Source organism: Tetrao urogallus, assembly GCF_951394365.1.
Source record: "Tetrao urogallus genome assembly, chromosome: 1".
Lineage (NCBI taxonomy): Eukaryota > Metazoa > Chordata > Aves > Galliformes > Phasianidae > Tetrao > Tetrao urogallus.
The window spans coordinates 12,734,046-12,754,884 of NC_136813.1; the positions used below are offsets into that span (position 1 = coordinate 12,734,046).

Below are 20,839 nucleotides of genomic sequence, written 5' to 3' on the forward strand. Positions count from 1 at the left end.
AATAAATAAATTTCTTCAGAATTAAAATCATTATTGAATTAAGATATATATCTTTGTTCCCCAGTAATGAATTGAAGCCTGAATCATGAATGAAATTGACTTCCTCAAAAAACTAGCTTAAGATTTCATTTTTCCTGATTCTTATGTGTTGTCTTCTTTTTAAGAAGTTTTGTTATAATTTGAAAAGTCTATAATTTTTCACAGCAAAATCACAGATTAGAAGGGACATCTGGAGATCACCTAGTCCAAACTCCTGCTAAAGCAGATTCCCTACAGTAGGTTGCACAAGAAGGTGTCCAAAGAAGGAGATTCCACAATTGCTCTCAGCAGCCTATTCCAGTGCTCTGTCACTCCCACAGTAAAGAAGTTATTTTGCATATTTGTGTGGAATTTTCTGTATTGCAGTTTATTCCTGTTGCCCCTTATGTTGTCACTGGAACCACTGAAAAAAGCCTGGCCCCATCCACTTGACAGTCTCCCATTAGATTCTTATGTAGGTGTTGACAAGACCCCCTCTCAGTCTTCTCTAGGCTGAACAGTTCCAAGTCCCAGTCCCAGACCCCCTCTCAGCCTTTCCTCATAAAGGAGATGCTTGCAGGCCTTAATAACCTCTATGGCCCTCTACTTGATTCTCTAGAAGTTTCTTATTTTAGAATCATGAAATTGTAGATCTTTTGCATTGGAAGGAATGTTTAAAAGCAGTCCAGACCAACTCCCCTGCGATGAGCAGGAATGCCTACAGTTAGATCAGGTGCTCAGAGCCCTGTCCAGCCTGACCTTAAATGTCTCCAGGGATTTGGCACCTACCACAATTCTCTGGGCAACCTATGCCAGTGCCTCACCACACTCACAGTAAAAAGTTTCTTCCTAACATCAAACCTAAATCTACCCTTTTTTAGTTGAAAGGCATACCCCCTTGTCCTAACAAACATTACAGAAATCTACTTCAAATTATCTACGTTATCTGTTTAACAGCTATATGAAACACATATTATTATATTTCTGTTATATAAAGTCTACTAACATCTTTAAGATGATCTTATACAGAATTCAAAACAAAATATGAATCAAAGTTTTACCTGTCTGCAGTAGTAGGAAGCGAGTTCAGTGCAGGTAAGAGATCTTTCAAATGGAGGAGACTGACAGGAAACTTCAGCACATAAAACAAGAAATAAAAATTGTTAATAGTTTCTTGAAGTAACATTTCTCAGCCTTGAGATGAAGTACTCCCCAGTGAACCTCTTGCATCAGGGCATTCCTGAAAATAACATTAGTGTCTCTACAAACCCTGACATCTCATTCCAAAGTTGGTTGATAAGAAAGATTTTAGACACAGAAAGTGTAGCCAGTTTACAAAGTTCTCAGCCTCTTTTGTTGAGAGCTGTTGCATCAGGATATAGGAGGTTTACTCAAAACGGTATTCGCTCATACACCTTTCATTCATAACAACACTTGGCATTAATAGTTTTACTTAAAAGCTCATTTTCACATCTTATTGCTACAGGGAACAGAGATTGTTTTTTATCTCAGAAATTCAGATATAGACCATCACTCCTTACCAGAGAGTTCTTGTAAAATTTTAGAAATTTTACAAGAATTCTAGGACCAGTTTGTGTCATTCTGTGACCAGTTGTGGTCTCACAATCTGCATGTCTCTGTAGGATCAGGCTGTCTGTTTGAATATTCATTTCATCAATTGCATCTAATCTGAGTAATCACAGAATGTTTTGGAGAAAGTCCACAGCACTACATCTGCCTGTTTGGTTGGATTTAGTAACAAACTACTGATTTTTCATTTCTTACCTGGTGCTGCAATACAGATATACCATGACTGCTTGACACAGCTAACTCTTCAGATGTTCAGAAAGTGGTATTTCGGTTGCTCACAATTTAAGATTGATGTAGTCCCAGCACTTGGTGGAAATTCAGCTGTAGACATGACAAAGTCATTAAAAATATAATTTTGATAATGCAAGGCATCTTCAGATACTTGACTGCAACCTATTTTTGAGAGATGTGGTTTTCCCCTGGTGATCCACTCATACTGCCATTTATGTGAAATTTTGTTCAAGCTGAATATGATTAATAGATGAGAGCACAAAAGATACAAATTGAGTGGAGAAATTGAACATTAACCTTTTGGAGTTGTGGCTCCTCCATAACTTCTGACTACTTTCATGTTCGCAATGGCAACTGCTCTGTGCAGTCCCTGCTTTTTTCTCTCTCTGACCCTGCTGAGTTTGCTTATGTGTTACCTACTCACTAATATCAGCAGAGAGTTGTGATGTGAACCAGAGCATGAGAACACTTTTCCTTGCTATTTTCCTTTCATCTGAATCAGTTCCCTGGTAATTATACAGAAACTGGATAAAGAGAGAAAGATTGTACCTTCAGCTGAAATCAGTTGTCTTAGCTTTCCAACCTATTTTTGTTCTTTAAACTTTCAGAAAATGAATTTCTTTCACTGCAGACTCCTATTCACACTGTAGGATACTGTCTGAAGTCATTTTTCTACATAAAATTTTCTCTTAAATATTCTTTCAGCCATTTTCTTTTTAATTCTTTGAGAAAGTAAGCTGAATTTTTCTGCATCTTAACTTTTTTTTTTTTTTAAACATAGGATGTAATAATTGGCCTGTAAGCTTGCTGTTTTATTGCCAACGTGTTTTTATAAAATATTTTTACATTCTCAAATAAAAATATGGAGAAATGTAAATGAAATTAAATAAATGAATAAATAAATCACAGGGTGGATAGTGATTTCAAAATTTTGGCAGCCTGTAGAAAGTTATAGCACAGTACCAATGAAGGCCACTGAATAATAAAACACATCCTTCTACTCTTACATTTACCCCACAAACTCTTCCCTAAGCAGATAACAACTGCCAAACATCCATTTCTTCCCTTTATTTTTAAACTTGGTTCCTCACATTTAAACACATTATCAATTATCCAACAATTGAAGCAGAGAATCTGTCATGATAGAACTGAATTTCTACTTATTCAAAGTAGAAGAATTTTATATTCCTTTAAAAATGAAGGTAATTACCTATTTATTCTCTACCATTTAAAATCTATATAACAAGTATCTTTAAGTTAATTAGTCAGATCTATTACCCTCTTTGTTACAAAAATTGATGCTGCTACATGAAAACCCAAAATGTGTCTTTTAAGCAAATATATTTTTAATGAATACATAAATTCTTTACTGGCTCATACTAAGTTTTCTAAATGGTACAATTCTAGAAACAGATACTGTATTGATCACTGAACTGAAGATTTGGATGTCTTCAAAAATGCTCTCTACTTATTACGTGAAATCCAGATATTAATGATCACACGTATGGCTAACAACAGACTACCATAAAAACAAAAACAAAACAAAATAAAATAAAATAAAATAAAATAAAATAAAATAAAATAAAATAAAATAAAATAAAATAAAATAAAACACTGACTTGCTATGCAAATCCTGTTAGTAATGAATGTTGGAAATCTCATGTGGGTTTTATTCTTAAAAACATTAAAAACATTTTCTCTCTTGAAATATGAATTAAACTCAAGAAACTCATAGACTATCATGATTCACATCCTTACTAAAATTTAAATAGTTTAGATTTTACAATGTTACTAAATGTTGTATTATGATTACAAAAAAAATATTCCCAAATCCACTCATAATAAATGCATTAATATGTATTACTCTAATTCAATCCTTTGGACTTGATTAAATCAGGCAGACTTTCGATTCTTAGCTATGTTACTACTCGCTGCTTGATGCCATTATGGTATTTCCTTTAAAGTTATGTAGTATCATTTCATTATTTTCATATTTCCTCTTTTGGCTTTGGTTGTTTGCTTAATTATGTTTCTTTTTGAGGCATAGACTTTGTAAAAAACATAATTCAAGTTCTTTAACTGCTTAGGTCTTAGCATATCTGCTAGACACTTATTATGTGGTATGCTTCATACATAGTGTGGTATATTTTCCTTGCAGCCTACCCACAGTGGGTGGAGAAACTTAATGATACTGAATTAGATAGTGGGGAACAGCTACGATGGGAATGCAAAGCCACTGGAAAGCCAAGGCCCACGTATCGTTGGCTGAAAAATGGAGCTCCTCTCTGGCCACAGGTACATTAGATGTGGTGTCAACAGTATGCTGCATGTTTCTTTTTTAGTACAGACGAGTTTAGTTAAAGTTCTGAAAACTACATCAGAAATGAGTGTTTTCTCTATCAGTTTTTAAAGTGTAATTATAAAGACAAGTACTAAACATTTGTTTCCTCTGATTCAACTTAACATAGTATTGCAATCATTAGTAATTCTCTCTAGTTCAAAATATATGGGAAGAACTTCCAAACTATGCTTGTAACTACACTGCCACTATCCTGTAATGTTTAAGTAGTCCCCAGTACATTTACTTAATTTTCTTTTTTAGACAGTGATATTAATTTAATTGCAAAATTATGTTAGAGGGTAACAACTCAGAGAAGGACTATCTTTGCTTAAGCATATGCTCCTGTATATCTCTCCCAATAATAGGTTATTTACTGCATAGCATATTTGATTTTTACTCACCAACACATTTGAAAGCTATGTAAGAGGGATAAATATTGTTCTGTTTTCATCAGTTTTCAGCTCTCTTCAGAACTCACCATCAACACCATTAAAATGTTCCAAGAATGTAAACTCTTCAATACACTCACCTGATATATTTTAAGGGTCGATCTAGATAAAATTCTTTTTTAAAAGAACACTTAGGTCATGGCCTGTCATTTGTTTTACTTTTTTCTTTTTTTCTCAGTGAATAATCAGCATATCAATGCCATCCACACCTTGGTTGTTTGTTTTCTTTTTGTTTCTGTTTCTTTTCTTTTTTGGTTCTTTTTTCTCTCCTAGCACCTTTTCTTTTTAAAATCTCAAGATATTTAAAGACAGTTTTGTAAATTTGTTTCATACTTTTTTTTTTTTTTTTTTTTTTTTTTTTTTAAATAAAGCTGTTCAATCCTGGTAGAAAATGTCTCAATTTGTAAAAGTATTCACATAATTCTCATAAGAATTTATGAATCTAAAGGATGTGATACTTTCTTCTCAGTGACTGTTGCTTCCATCTGTGAGCATCAACTAATTATGCAAAGAATGAGATATAACATAAGCAGAGTTTATTTTTGAAGATATGAGGCATTGATAATAACGTTGTATGCATTATTTTATACTTTTCTGCCCTTTAGAGTGAGCTATCAGTCCTGGAATTGATGTAGTATAAGTATCTGTACTTTTTGGCTTTCTAATTTTCTAAATCATCAGTTGCATTAGACTTTTAATTTCATTTAAAATTAAAGGTTTACAGCCAAGAGAATATTTTTCATAGTTTTCTCTGCAGTTTGACATACCTTTTTAGTAATCTTTAACAAAGCCAACAATATGTATTAATGAAACCTAGAGATGTTTTATAGGAGTTCAAATTACTCCTCATGGAGTTCCATGAAGTACATATACCCATGCACAGCTATTTATGCCTTTCTCTTACATCTGTGGTAATTATTTACTATTCTTCCACTCATTCAAACAATCTTTTACGTCTACTTTTGAGAAAAGTGGCATGACTGAAATTGAACTGAAATCAAAGATTTGAAGATCATCATATGTGTTCCACTTCCACACAACTGACTTCTCACCCCATTAAAGTTACCAGGTTGAACTGCTTTTAAAAATCATGTTACAGTGATAGCACCAATCAAAGAAACAAATAGACAACAGCAAGCATAGGATAACATTTCCTTTCAAATATTCTTGGAGGTTTTCCTGACCTGCATCATCTATTTTATTTTTGCCATCTCTTAGATAGCAAGAACAAAGTAAGCCCAAGGAAGTCTGTTGCCGACTTTTATTTCAATTCAGCAATGTCTTTTTTCCCTTTGCCTTATTCTTTCTTATTTCATTACAGAGCAGAATTGAGATGGTTAACAGTGTACTGATGATCCGCACTGTGAACATCTCAGATGCTGGAATGTATCAGTGCTTAGCAGAAAATAAGTATGGCACCATCTATGCCAGTGCCGAGCTGAAGATTTTAGGTAAGTATTATCAAAAAAGAACAGACTTCTCCTTTTTTCCTGTTTATCCTGTTCAATAATTACATTTGTTCTTGGCATCTTATGATAAAGAACAGCTTCTGTCAGTCCAGGCTTCGTAAAGCAGATAAAATTGGCTTCTTTTATTCTCTTGTTACTTATGTGTGACTGAGCCCTTTATTGCCTGGGAGAGCAAATATCCTTCCATTAATTGAGTTTTTTATTTTGTATATTACAGCTTCAGTTACATTTTGCAAGTATCTAGGTCTATGACAATTAAAATACATGGAAAATAATTTTTAATTCCTCAAATACAAGTGCAAGTAAAGAAACAGAGGAATATTAGACATATTGCTGATTAAATTTGTATTATTTATATTACTTCTAACAGGGCCATTAATCAAAGGTGATTAAATACAATGCTATATTACATATTTAAAAATTTCTTTTAAATTCACCAAGACTGATTGAATACCAGCAGCATTTCAGCTAGTATCTGACACTAAAGCAAATACACTATGTAATGTTTCTCAGAAAATGAAGGAAAATTTTAATTTTTCATAAGCTCAGAGGGAGTTATTGAAGAAAAACATGAAGCATGCCTCATCAATACTTCCTAGCTTTGTATAAATCAGGATGTGATAACAAGCAATAGGACACTGAGACAAGCTTTTGAGAGACTCAGTTTCTCTGAGCCACAGTCAGTGGCTGCACTCTTTCCATCACTTTGCGTGTCTCATTGAGGTTCAGTCAGGAAAGAGATCCTAGTTACTTACAGTTTTTTCATTCCCTTTGTTTGTTTGTTTGTTTTTTACTTTTTTTTTTACCTATACCTATTTTATCAAGTAGCTGTACATTTTCTTTGGTGTTCTGTAACACAGTACATCATTAGCATGTATCGCTGCAGAAAAATTGGCCTTCATTTTGTGACTACAGAAATTGTGCCCCTGTTAAATTTTAGCCATAATATTGAGTTAAAGTAGCTGCTGTGATTAATTTTTTGGATTCTTAAAGGGAAAATTACAGAATAAATTGCCCTTATACATATCTCTGGTATGAAAATTACCAAAAATGATGGCAATACATTGCTACATGTGTGAGGCAATGAAGCATAAGATGTTCTTACATATGTAGTTGAGATACTTGGGGAGGAGAGGAATTGTTGTCTCTGTTTTTCCAAAATGAGCTTAAAAAATACAAACAAATGATTTCACAGATAATCATAGAATGATTCATGATGGAAAAGACCTTCAAGCTCATCAGATCCAACCATCCCATTACTAAACCATGTCCCTTAGTACCACATCCATTCTTAAACATCTCCAGGAATAGAAACCATCATCACCCTGAACAGACCATTCTAGTGCCTACAACTTTCCTTTATTGTGAAATTACAGTAATTACTAACATTTTTCTAACACATTATTATCTTGACAACGTTATTATGATCAATGGGACTTCTTGAAAAAGGGTTTAAACAACTCCTGTACAAAAAAAAAATTAGTTAAATATCTCCTGTAAAAAAACTCTCGCTTTTCAATCCCCAACACTTAGACAAATAAATAAATAAAATGGAAAGTAATGCAATTACTCTAACAGTAGCATTATTTATAAGAATTAACTCTAGGGAGTTCATTTTAGATAGCTATGGAATTGATATTTCTTTACTTTTTAACTTGTTACTTCTAACAAGCTATCCGTGAAATCCAAAAATTTCAGAAAAGGTGTAGCCTAATAACTGTGGAATTCAATTTCTAAAGCTGTTGGATTTAAAAAAAAAAAACAATTTTAACTTAGCATGTTAATGTGGATAACATCTCCTTAATTAATAACATGATTAACTTACAGACCTACCGTTTAGTCTTGAATGTTATTTCAAACACCTTCTACAATTCCATCTAATCAGCGGTATAGCCATTGCAAAACCAAAAATGAAAATTCTGTACTCCAAACCAAACTATTAGAATGTAATGAAATGGAAACCTATGATCATTTTCTGTAGAGTTAATGTGCTTCTTTCCAACAGCTTCAGCTCCCACTTTCCCACTAAATCAAATGAGGAAAACAATAATTATTACCAAGGGCCAAGAAGTTGTCATTGAGTGCAAGCCACAAGCCTCTCCAAAGCCAACTATCACTTGGAAGAAAGGAGACAAAGCTTTAAGGGAGAGTAAGAGGTCAGAAGCCTGTTCGGTAAACTAAATATTGTCTTTGCATGCTTGATTCAGTGGTTCTAAATGAAAATGCAGACAGTAACAAGAACGAGCATGCGTAAGCATGTCTATGACTAGCATCAAGAATGAGTATACATAACCATGTCTATGACCAGTGCAAAGAACAAGCGTGTGTAAGCATGGAAATGGCGCAATTATTTTGTCAAGATTATGAGGCTGATGGTATTGACTCTATTGTTTCCCACAGTACTGAAATGAAAACTTTTCAAATTGTTCAGAGATGAAGACAGATGAAAAGACTGTTTGGGGTTTTTGTTCCCTTTGTTTCCCACTATTAATTTCAAAAATTTCTGTTACACTATATCTACTATACATTTTGTGTTTGCGGATATTAAAAATAGAGATGGAGACTGTCAGAATAGCATAAAATATCAAATGTGCTTATTCATTTGAAATGCTTTTAGTAAAGCAGATTGATGGCTTGATCACATAGGAAGTCCAAGAATAGCTTTAAAATGATTCAGAGACGAAAAATATGATTCCATTATAGGATTTAATTATACAAGTAATTTCTGTACTCGGCAGCATATCTATCTAACAAAATAGGTTTGATTAAATAAATTCTGTCCATCTCTGTACATTAAACATAGCTTAAGTACCACAGGTTAAATGCTGGCTCTAATTGCACTTTACATGATTGTATGTCTGTGCACTGGAATAGTTTTGCCAGCCTGCACGTGGTCTTTACATACACGCAGTAATCTTATCTTCTTTCAGGTAATGTATGTGAATGAGCCACTTAAACTGACTGTTTGGCATTAGCCAAAAAAATAAAAGCAAGGCCTTTTTATTTATTTGTACAATTCTGATGACAGCACTATAGTGCATCTGTTGTTGTTAGTGACAAAAGTCATTTCATTCAGGTGAAGTTTATTTTTGCCTTATGCCAATTGTTTTCTTCAGAAAAGAAAAAACAGGTAATCTATTAAGCCATATTGGCTATTTGGAGAAAAAATGGGAAGCAACATTGTATAAAACATTTTATTAACAGATCTGTATTGTATAACACATATTGACAAGGTATATTATAGCAATTTTTACAAAGAAGCCAATAACAAATATCCTGAGATGGATATTTCTTATGCTATTGCTGCATAGTTTTCACCACATGAATACTCATTTCCCTCATCTCTGCAAAACTTACTGCGTCTTCTTGATTACGACATATAAATCATCTTTTTAGTCCAACACTGGTAAAGCAGTTCGGTATTTACCCCATGTCTATCCAAATATAGTCCAAGTCTGAAATTAAAATATCATAAAAATAAAATCTGGAGCTACATTTTTAGTATTTGCAGCTTTTGAAACTTGTTTATTTTGGCAGAAGCAGGAACACGAAATATAAAATAGGGAGATTTAATAGAGTTGATTGAACTCTTTGAAAGATTTGGTTTGTTATAAATCAATTTTAAACTATCCAGGAAATCCTTTGTATCTTTTAGAGCAATCAGCCTATATCTATTTTTTTGTCTGTCAGGCGGTATCTGTTTCAAGGGAACTCTGTTCAGTCTTTATATACGGTATTCACTAAGCAATAATTGTGGAATCTTTTTGAAAAGGAGATGAGGAAGGTTATAATATTTTGATGAGATGTGTGAGAGTTTTCTATGTGTGAGAAAAATCAGCTTTCCTCAGATACGGGTAATACAAATTTCAGCAAAAACCATTAAGAATTGTCATGTGGTGACATTACACAAAAAGGTAAAACATAAAAGGTTTTAAAACATCCAAACAAACAAAAACCCGAAGTCTAACATTCTGATTAAATAATAAGGAAAGCCATGAAGAAATCAGTCCAATACAGTTTTGTCTTCTGTAGCTTCTTCCTTTTCCACCAAAGTTTGTGCAAAACATTAGGTATGTTGTGTTGTGCTTTTACTAAGTCTATCTTCCTGGAAAATGAATTTGCCACAGTTAGAGATATCAGTGAAAAAAATAGTCCCAATACCTCTCTGTACAAAATGGGAAAATCCATTTAACTAGTGGGTGTGCTATAATCTATCCCACTTCTTCCAGTCTGTGCTGCCTTCTCAGGTTCCTCCCATAGAATTGAAATCTGGTTGAAAAAAAAAAACCTCCGATGACAATTTATTTTGTAATTGAGCAGAAGACTGAGCCTGAGCACAATGTCTGATGATCCCTGCAGTAAGATCTTGGCTTTGGTTCATGGAATTTAATGAAGTTTGAAACACTGAAATGTTCCAGATTCATATAAAAGGGTAAAGCCTCTCAGTCAGCAGGGCAACTATGGAAAGAGTCATATGAGCACCATCTATTGGCCTGTTTTTACCTATAAATAAATAAATTATCCAACTCAGGGTTTTCATATTCACAATCTATTTGTGCAAGATTTGCTCTTCTTGGTGATCAGTCATTTATAATACATGTCATTTAATTATAACTATCAGCATTCAAGACAAACATTGTGTGAAACTAAAATCTCTTTCACATCACATTATCTTAATGAGTCATTAATACATTCAAAGATACATTAATTCATTGTTTGTTTAAGCTGAGATGTGAAAATTAATATACTATTATTATGTAGAAGTTTCATAGTTTGGTAGACACACTTAAGCTGCATATTTTCACTGGTCATTGGACAACAATTAAATTTCTAAAGTATCTTTCCTAACCATATTTCCCTAGTATTTGTTGTTTCATAGGCTGATAGGCTGTGTGTCAGTTATGGCATTCTGTGATAATGTATACTCTGATTATTGATTTGAATGTTGATATTTTTAATCCATAAGAATTTTATAAAGATCTTCAGAATCCTTTAGATGATTAGAAGTTCTAGTTATATAGAGAAATGAATTGCATTTGAATCCAAGTCTGAAAAATCAGGTTATTTGATTTGTATTAAAATGTTTGGCTGGTACTTTGTTTTAGGTACTAAACAAGAAGAATTAGACCCTTGTGCAAGAGTATGGTGCAAAACAAACTTTTCTGTGAAGTTTCTAAAACATTTCAGTCAGGCACTTTGTAATCAGTAATTAAATCCTTACTTAGTAGTTCAGTATGAGGTTCTAGGCAAGACCCAGATCCTCACTATTTAAATCAAAGTGCCAGTTAGAAGCCTGTTTACAGCATAACCTTCTTTGAAATTATTTATAAAGCTAAAAGAATTCAATAAAAATGGTATTTCATCAAATTACTCTGGTAGATACTAAGTCTTATAATAGCAGAATAGACTGAAATCTGACATTGATTACATCAGTATAAATCATGAACAATGCTAATAAAAATGATGATGAGATTCTGGACAAATTTATTTAAAGTAATTTAATTACATTTCTGAATTCAGACTTCTGTAAATTGCTGGTATTTGAATATTAATTCATTTCTGAAATGATGTTTCATCACCTTCTTAGGTAATCTACATTTCTTGTCTAGATTATCTTCCAGTTGTCCCTCCATCAGTGTGTATCAGCTGACCAGAATGCTGATCAGTTTGAAAGATTTGTTCTATAGCAAGTATGGTCAGATAGTGAATTAATATAAACTCTTTTTCCTGCAACACACATGATTCTCCATTGAGCACTGCCCCAAATCCGCTTGGCCACAAAATATTTACAGAACAGAGGTGTGACTTATTCATACAAAACTACCTACTATATACTGCTGTTGAGGAAAATTCCTGTCTGCTGCATGGCTGCTGGTATAGCAAAATTCAGATCTTTACCTATCAATAAAATTGTTTAACCAGCATCTCAGATACCTTTTAGCTGCTTATGAATTCACCAGAATTTAATGATTTGAACTCAGTTTTAACTGCTGAAGTGACTGAGTTTGGGTTGTTTTTTTAACATATTTTTGAAAAAAAAAGTGAGGCTAAAACAAGATACATTTTGAGGAGAAGGGAGATTTTTTTTTTGTTTAATTGATGTCTAACATCAAGAAGAGAACCAGAAACCTGCCACTATGAGTTGTATCTGGGCTTCATTTTCTTACTGTATTTATACTTTAAAAATAGTAGTGAAAATAAGTAAAGGTAAGATTCCAGAAGAAAAAGAGAGTCTATGTCATCTGTTAGAAGGGACAGGCTACTTGGGGAGATTACAAGGAAGTAGCTAAGGTATGCAGGGAGGAAGTTAGGATGGCAAAAGCCCAGCTTGAACTCAGATTGGCCACTGCAGTAAAAGAGAATAAAAAATCCTTTTATAAATATATCAACAGTAAAAGAAGAACCAAGGGGAATTTTCATCCTATACTTGATGCAGCAGGAAATGTGGCCACTGAGGATAAGGAGAAGGCTGAGGTCCTCAACACCTTCTTTACATCTGCCTTTAATAGCCAGATCAGTTATCCTCCAGGCATTTTACGCCCTGATCTGGAAGTCTGGGATGATACTCAGAATATACTCCCAGCAATTCAGGTGGAGACAGTTAGAGAGCTCCTCCTCCATCTGGACTGTCACAAGTCCATCAGACCAGACGGCGGGGTGATTGCTGAGCCACTCTCTGCCATTTATCAGTGCTCCTCATTAACTGGAGAGGTCCCAGATGATTGGAGGCTTGCTGATGTGACTCCCATCTTCAAGAAGGACAACAACGATGATACAGGGAACTACAGGCCTGTCAGCCTGACCTCGGTACTGGGGAAAGTCATGGAGCAAATCATCTTGGGTGAGATCACACGGCATGCGTGTGGCATCCAGCAGATCAGGCCCAGCCAGCATGGGCTCATGAAAGGCAGGTTGTGCTTGACCAACCTCATCTCCTTCTACGACTGGGTGACCAGACTGGGAAAGGCTGTTGATGTAGTCTACCTAGACTTCAGCAAAGCCTTTGACACGGTCTCTCACAGGATTCTCCTGGGGAAACTGGCTGCTCATGGCCTGGACAGGTATACCCTTCTTTGGGTAAGGAACTGGCTAGAGGGCCGTGCCCAACGAGGGCACATTCACAGGGGTGAATGGAGTTAAGTCCAGCTGGTGACCTGTTTCAAGTGGTGTCCCCCAGGGGTCAGTACTAGGGCCTATCTTGTTTGATATCTTTATTGATGATCTTGATGACCTAGAAGAGAGGATTGAGTGCACCCTCCGTAAATTTGCAGATGACACCAAGTTGGGAGGTGGTGTTGATCTGCCTGAGGGTAGGGAGGCCCTTCAGAGGGATCTAGATAAGCTGAAATTGCTGGACTGAGGTGAATGGGATGAGGTTCAACAAGGCCAAGTGCCAGATCCTGCGCTTTGGCCACAACAACCCCATACAGCATTATAGGCTTGGGGATGAGTGGCTGGATGATTGTAAAGAGGAAAGAGACCTGGGAGTGTAGGTTGACGCTCAGCTGAACATGAACCAACAGTGTGCCCAGGAGACCAAGAGGGCCAACGGCATCTGGCCTGCATTAGAAATGGTGTGGCCAGCAGGAGCAGGGAGGTGATCGTCCCCCTGTACTCAGCACTGGTGAGGCTGCACCTCGAGTATTGTGTTCAGTTTTGGGCCCCTCACTACAAGAAAGACATTGAGGCCCTGGAGTGTGTCCAGAGAAGGGCAACAAAATTGGTGAGGGGTCTGAAGCACAAATCCTATGAGGAGCAGCTGAGGGAGCTGGGATTGTTCAGTCTGGAGAAGAGGAGGCTCAGGGGAGACCTCATTGCACTCTACAACTTCCTGTAGGGAGGCTGTGGTGAAGAGGGATTTGGTGTCTTCTCCCAGGCAACAAACAGGACTCAGGGAAACAGCCACAAGTTGCACCAGAGAAGGTTTAGGTGAGACATGAGGAAAAACTTTTTCTCTGAGAGTGGTCAGACATTGGAATGGCTGCCCAGGGAGGTGGTGGAGTCACCATCCCTGGCAGTGTTCAAGAGGCTCCTGGATGAGGAGCTACTACGAGATATGGTTAAGTTTGTGGTAGCAATGGTAATGAGAAGATGGTTGGACTAGATGATCTTACAGGTCATTTCCAACCTTGTGATTCTATGTTTCTATACTTAGAGAAGTTATCAGGGAGAGAAATTGGGAATGGATGCTAAGGGTGAAAAGAAAATGAAAAAGCAGTCGTTCTGTGTTAAAAATTCTTGCTTCTTCTATGGTGTAGAATATATGGAAGAGAAGTCTAAATGCCATGCCAGGTGACTGAAAGCTGCCCTGTGAATAAAACAGAGGTTATCCATAATATTTGGTCTATTCTGCTAGTGGTGATGTGATATTCACTTCCTGTGAGCCTCACTTGATGTCATTGGAACTGATTCACAGCTAAGAGTTCACTAGTAACTGTACAGTGAATAACTGAGTAGTGAGTGTTAACAGCAAGTACATTGAAATTCAGTTTTTAAATATCACAAATAAAATATTATGGAGCTATTAGACATAATACACATAGAGAAATATTAATAAGGCAATTCTGCTTTCATAATCCTATGATATAAAATTTCAGGACATATATTGACCTGTGAAGAACACACAAAGGACTAATCAGAACCAAGTAACAATCTCCATCAGCATGTTCTACCAAAAAGAATAAAACCATTGGAGGAAGCAAAAATTTCAAGCATTTCATATCATACTTTACAAGAGAATTAACTGAAAACACTGAAATTCTACCTTTACCCAACTTCTCATCATTTTGTCATTTCATTTGTATTTCTCAAACAAGCTGCTGTGAACGAAGTCAACGAAAAGAAAGAGAGAGAATAATGAGATATTTAGACAACCTTGAAAGGTCCTTTCCAACTCTATGGAATCTGTAATTCTATGATCTTGTATTTTGGTATTAAATTCCAAATACTAATACAAGATTGCTACAGGTTGAATAGAAAGAGACAGAGAGAAGCCTGAAATGATTTAATTTTACCAAAGTTCAGGTTAACACTGAAATCTTTCATCTACAGAAGCAGTTGTCCTATTGGCTGTCATACTTTTCTATGCAATTATTGGAAGCACTTAGAGCATTTAATTTTAAAAATGTCATCATTCAAAACAGAAATGAAAATGGACATTTTTATATTCTTCTGGTCTTTTATACTCTTTCATTTTCAGTTTTGACAGGTTCTTATTACATTTCTTTTTTTTTTTTTTTTTTTTTTTTTTTTTTTTACTATATTTAAGGATCTGTCAATATATCCATTGTAAGTTCTTATTTTTAACAAATTTATAGTACAATTGTTAGAGGAAAAAGGAGTGAAAGAAGGAATAATATTTAAAGAAGGAAAGAAGAGTTTCAGATGTGAAACAAGACCAAGTGAAAAAGATTTTTGTTTGTAGATGAAATTTATATTTAATTTTAATTTTATTTTCACTTTTGTGGTAACATTCCAAAAGAATTCCAGTTCCATCTAACTGTGAAATGTTACTTCACTTTAAACTGAACTATGTGCTCTGTGATGGCAAAATATAGTGTGTATGTAAAAAGGTTGGAAAATTATAATAAATAATAATAAATAATAATAAATTATAATAAATAATAATAAATAAATAATAAAAACTATAATTTTCAGTTTGTCAATTGAACACGAACAGGCATTGACCTATATCTGGCACAAACTTCTCTGCATCTGTATGATACCTCACACAGACACCACAGGATCACAGTCCTCCACTTTTTGATGAAAACGCCACTTTTCTTTTTTCCTTTGTTAGTATGATTTTCAAATTTAATCCAGTTCTTATTAGCAGGATATTATGCAGTCTGGTAATTTCACTTTTTATCTCCAGCTAAATATGCAAAGAAAAAATCTATGTATGAGTTTCAATTGATTTGGCAAATAGCTTTTTCCACAGGTTGCCAAATCAATTCAGTGATTGTAAACATCCAACTCTTTTCCAGTATTAATAACCAGGAGATCAGTTTCTATTATCACAGAATCACAGAATGGCCAGGGTTGGAAGGAACCTCAAGGATCATGAATCTCCAACCCCATTGCTACATGCAGGGCCACCAACCTCCATGTTTAATGCTAAACCAGGCTGCCCAGGGCCCCATCCAACCTGGCCTTGAACACCTCCAAGGACGGGGTATCCACAACCTCTCTGGGCAGCCTGTTCCAGTATCTCACCACTCTCTGGGTAAAGAATTTCCCAATTTCCCTATTATTTCTCAATAATATTGTATTGAAGATGATTCTATTAAGTTATTTAGGCTGACTATTTTTAGGGAAATGCTGTTGGATTCCAATACAAAAATTGCATGTTTGATTATTACAGTGCATTGAAGCAAATATTATTTTAAAACAAGATTCTCTTCCTCAGTAGTTGAGTTAATGTTTGAAGAAATATCCCACTGTCTCCTACCAAGACTCAGTTCAAAGGGGATATAACTGTGTAAAACCAGACTTGGGGTTCCTTTGGGGTGCCCTACAGCTTCCCTCCCTGGCCTTGAGCTGCTGTGTCAGCTGAGGGCAGGACTCCCTCTGCAATATCTATCCATCAGGTACATGTGGGTATTTTAAACTTCTTCAAACACCTATAGGGGAAATAGACACTAAAACTTAGGGAGTTGTGAGCCACCTGGCAAAACTTGTCATTTCAGTACTTCTGTACAATTGCTTTTCTTTATATTTTATCAGTTAGTGAACTGCAGGTTTATCCCATAGCTTTGCACAAAAGGAAAAGCTGAATAACCTTTTAAGTTGCTAATCATCAAAATTTATTTTGTCTATTATGTACCTTTTAATACCTTCTTACACAACTCAACTAATTATAAGTTAACAGTTCAAAACTAACTAGCATTCTTTTCTGCTGTTATAAATGATTGCCTGTTTGTGCACTACACATGCAGAATGACAAGTCATCAGTTGCTTAAAGGTTTTTCTTTGCTTAAGGCTCTTTAGACTATGACTTTCAGAATAATTTGTCCTTAGTAGAAAGAGCATCTAAAATTCTTGGGAATTTGAACACTTAACTTCATGCTACCAGCTGATCCTCAGATTTCCGTGGCACTTTAATGATCAGGAAGTAGTGGAGAGAGAAAATGAGAGACATTAAGAAAGGGAACTTCAAGACAGAAAGTCATAACTTCCTGTGAGAGTTCTGCAAGTCACTTCTTTGAACTTTTTGCATAAATCATGGTCTAATTTAGCTGTGGCAGGCTCATAATGGGAATTAGAGATCTGGTTATAGAGCAGAAAAGGGAAACAATGGAACCTTGACTAAATAGTGAAAACAAAAATCTTTTTAAAAAAAAAAAAAAAAAAAAAAAAAAAAAAAAAAAAAAAAAGGCTCCTCATTCAAAACTCATACTGTTTCACTTACTAATTGACAATCTTGTACAATACCAGTTTTGATAATACAGTGATTTTGGTCATCCTCCTAAATAGCTTTATTTTAATGTAAAATCCCCGGTGATCTCACCCATTAAAGAGAAGATAATTATACAACTCAAGGAAACCAGCAACCTCAATTTCTTTAGAAGAAAAGTCAGAAGATTGTAAGGATCTCAATTTATCAGAATTTCCAAAATACGCAGAGAACTTGAGTAAAGAAACAAGCTGGAGTCCATCATGCCTGGAGCGCTTCCTGTTTTGTGGAACCTCAGGCAAGGGAACCTCAGGCAAGAAATGCATTTCTCTTTCTGTGGGTGCAATTTGTTCTGGTTCCTGTGACAAAATTACACTGCTAGATTTCCCTTCTCTCATCTTGGACCTCTTGTTTTACAATGGACAGATTTAGGGATTTCATCCACTTGATAATAGTCCCCTTTATTTTACCAGGGCTATTTTTCTATCAGATTGTTTCCTTAGTTGGCTGGTCATGAAGAAGTAGAAATGCTTGTGCCAGAGCTGCTCAGGAGGGATGAGAGCAAATAGTCATGGAACAAAACTAGTTCTCATAGCATAGGAGTGTCCAGGATAGCACACAATGCATCTCATGCTTTCTTGTCTGTATATGCTGCACACTAATTAGGGCAGATAATTTATCTACACAAGTAAATTAAAACAGTCTAGTAATCTTGGTGGGAATTGCATTAAGATGCAATCAGCTATGCTGTTAAGCAGTTAGTCCCTGGCTTAATATTAGCCTGCACAAAATAACTGTCCCTAAGTAGTCCTTCCATTTTAAGAGTGCAGATGAAAAGATATTCTTGCTAGTCTGTCCATGTTCTGCTGCTATGTTTTACAGACTAACAGCATCTAATAGGATGGAAACAGTTTTGTGATCACTGAAATAAGTATATGGAAAGCGTATGCCTAATTATTTCTCCAATAGAGAAAAAACAGCTGTTTAGTTGTGCACATATAAGAATCTTATCCAGAATATCTGAGGCATTATATAAACTGAAATAATTACAATATAAATAATAATTGCTGTGATTCAGTAACATGTTACCACACAGCCATAAACTGTCTGTAGACACAGCCTCTGGTTTTTAAATTGTGAATTCATAATGTTAAAGAAGACATTCCCAGAGCATGCTGGGAAATTAGTGAAATGAACCCAGATTGTTTTGATTAAGAAACCTTGTTAAGTTCCAAAATAATATTATAATAGTTGAGTACATATTTTTCTTTATAGTGCTGTACATTGCTAAAGTACACTGTAAGTGTTGTTCAACATGTCGTTAGATCTACTAGTCAGACCCCTGATGTTTGTGGCAACTATAGATAAATGTTTTGTATTCACAGTCTGATAAAATTCATTTTGAACCACAAAGCCATCTTTCCAAGGAATATTCTTCCTCATCTGTCATAATTCATGATAAGCTAGTATGCCTTTTTAACACATTGTCACTTACTGCATCAAGATTCATTGACATTTGCTGTAAAAACCTTATATACAGAATTAAATTTAATTTTAAATCTCAATATTTCAAAAGAATTTGTGATGCATTTTGTATTTACTCTGTCATCATATTCTGACTGTATGTCCATCTTGAAAATTCATGGGCTGTCACTATTTATAGGTTAATTTTTTTTCCAGAGAACAGAAGTCTAAGCATATAATTTAAAACTTAAATATATTTGCTGAAAATTAAATTGTAGAAAATATGTGATGCAAGCATTGTCATGTCTAGAAGATAAATATGGTATAAACTTGTATTCTAATGAAATTTGTAACAAATTAGAATGGCCTCTGTCTAGAAAACAGTAGATTACATTTAACTCACATATTAAAGATAAAAAAAATAATGAACATCTCAATATCAAAAGAATTTCAGACTTCTGTTCAACCCTATGTATCAATTTCAGAAACCAGAAATTTACTATCCAAACATTAATCTCAGCAGCTAATTTCTAAACCATCTATGGCAATGCAACTATACCAGACCCAACACGAAGGACATTTTATGTCAGAAAAGGGCACGTTTGTCTTGTTTGCACTTCTGTGTATTTGCATGCACTATAGCACAACTATCTTTTGAGTTGTCAAGGTTGAGATGTGCTTTGTATTGAACCTATTAGATGTTAAACTCTACCTGAAAATTTTCTATCAATTATCTATAAGAAAAACAAAGGCATTCATTTCAATTACTATCACATATAATTATCGCATTATTTCTGATTATGACTTGCATCCTCATATTAAGCACTATCAATACCATTTTCTCTTTGATCAAGGTGTTAAATTAAAATAACTTTAAATATTTCTTCCTAATAAATGATAGGGAGGAGAAAAGAAATCCAAAATAGAACATTTTTGAAGAAAATAACAGAAATGACCCATCACAACTTGTAAACTGCTGATCTATTTAAAGTAGTGAAACAAACTATTTCTAATATGATCTAGTGCAAAATATCAATTTTCTCATGGCAAATTGCTCACAATAGTGAGCATATGATTCTACTGAAAATATGATTCTATTGAACTTAGTAACTTCTATGGAAGTATTTTCTATGAAGGTTGCTCCAAAAGCAATGCTTCCTATTTCATTGCATCAGAAGCAGATGATGGTGATACAGCAGTAAAGGTAGAACCTTCCCACCAATATTTTTTTGCCATGTGAGAGACAGCAGAAGAGTGGCAGTCTGACAGAATAGCATCAGACGTGGAAGCGTGTATGAGACAAAGATGTGAAATTGAATTCCTCCATGCTGAAAAAATGGCACACATTGATGTACGCTGGTTGGATGTTTATGGAGACCACTGAGGATGTGCATGTGAGCAAACTGAGGCAGTACATTGTGGTGTAATTCAGCAGTGACAACAGCACCATGAAAGACAAGCCACTTTCCAGGGGGCCACGCAGATATTTATGAGTGAAGCATGCAGGCTGCAGTTCGTTGATAGTGAAAATGCATGACTAATGATAACTATGCTGAAAAATAGTGTTTTGTAGCAGAGAATTTACTCAGTATTGAATAGTGTCACTGTGCTCTTTATATCTGTTGTATTTCCATGAAAATGAATAAGAGACATTAGTTTTGGAGCAACCTATTTATATACATTTTTGCGATTACTGAATTTTTCATGTTCCTTTCAGTGTCTGTACATAAGCAAGTAAATAGAGAGAACGCCAGAAATAAAAGAATAATACTCTAATGCACACAGCAAGGCTAAAAATGTAACAAGACTTCTATTTATTAAACCTGCCTTGATAAAAAAGAGAACATTTTAGTAAGAACAAACTGAAGAATTTCATATTTGT

General features: G+C 34.9%; 1 protein-coding gene across 2 annotated transcripts in view; it reads left to right on the forward strand.

Annotated features, from left to right (window-relative positions):
• CNTN5 (contactin 5) overlaps positions 1-20,839 on the forward strand; it is a gene marked incomplete at both ends in the record, with an annotated part of 322,983 nt that overhangs the window by 198,460 nt on the left and 103,684 nt on the right. For both annotated transcript variants that reach the window (XM_079544036.1, XM_079544037.1), the window contains 3 exons: positions 3,998-4,134; positions 5,951-6,080; positions 8,104-8,254. In XM_079544036.1, coding sequence (XP_079400162.1) covers positions 3,998-4,134; positions 5,951-6,080; positions 8,104-8,254 — 418 coding nt within the window. The remainder of the gene's footprint in view (positions 1-3,997; positions 4,135-5,950; positions 6,081-8,103; positions 8,255-20,839) is intronic.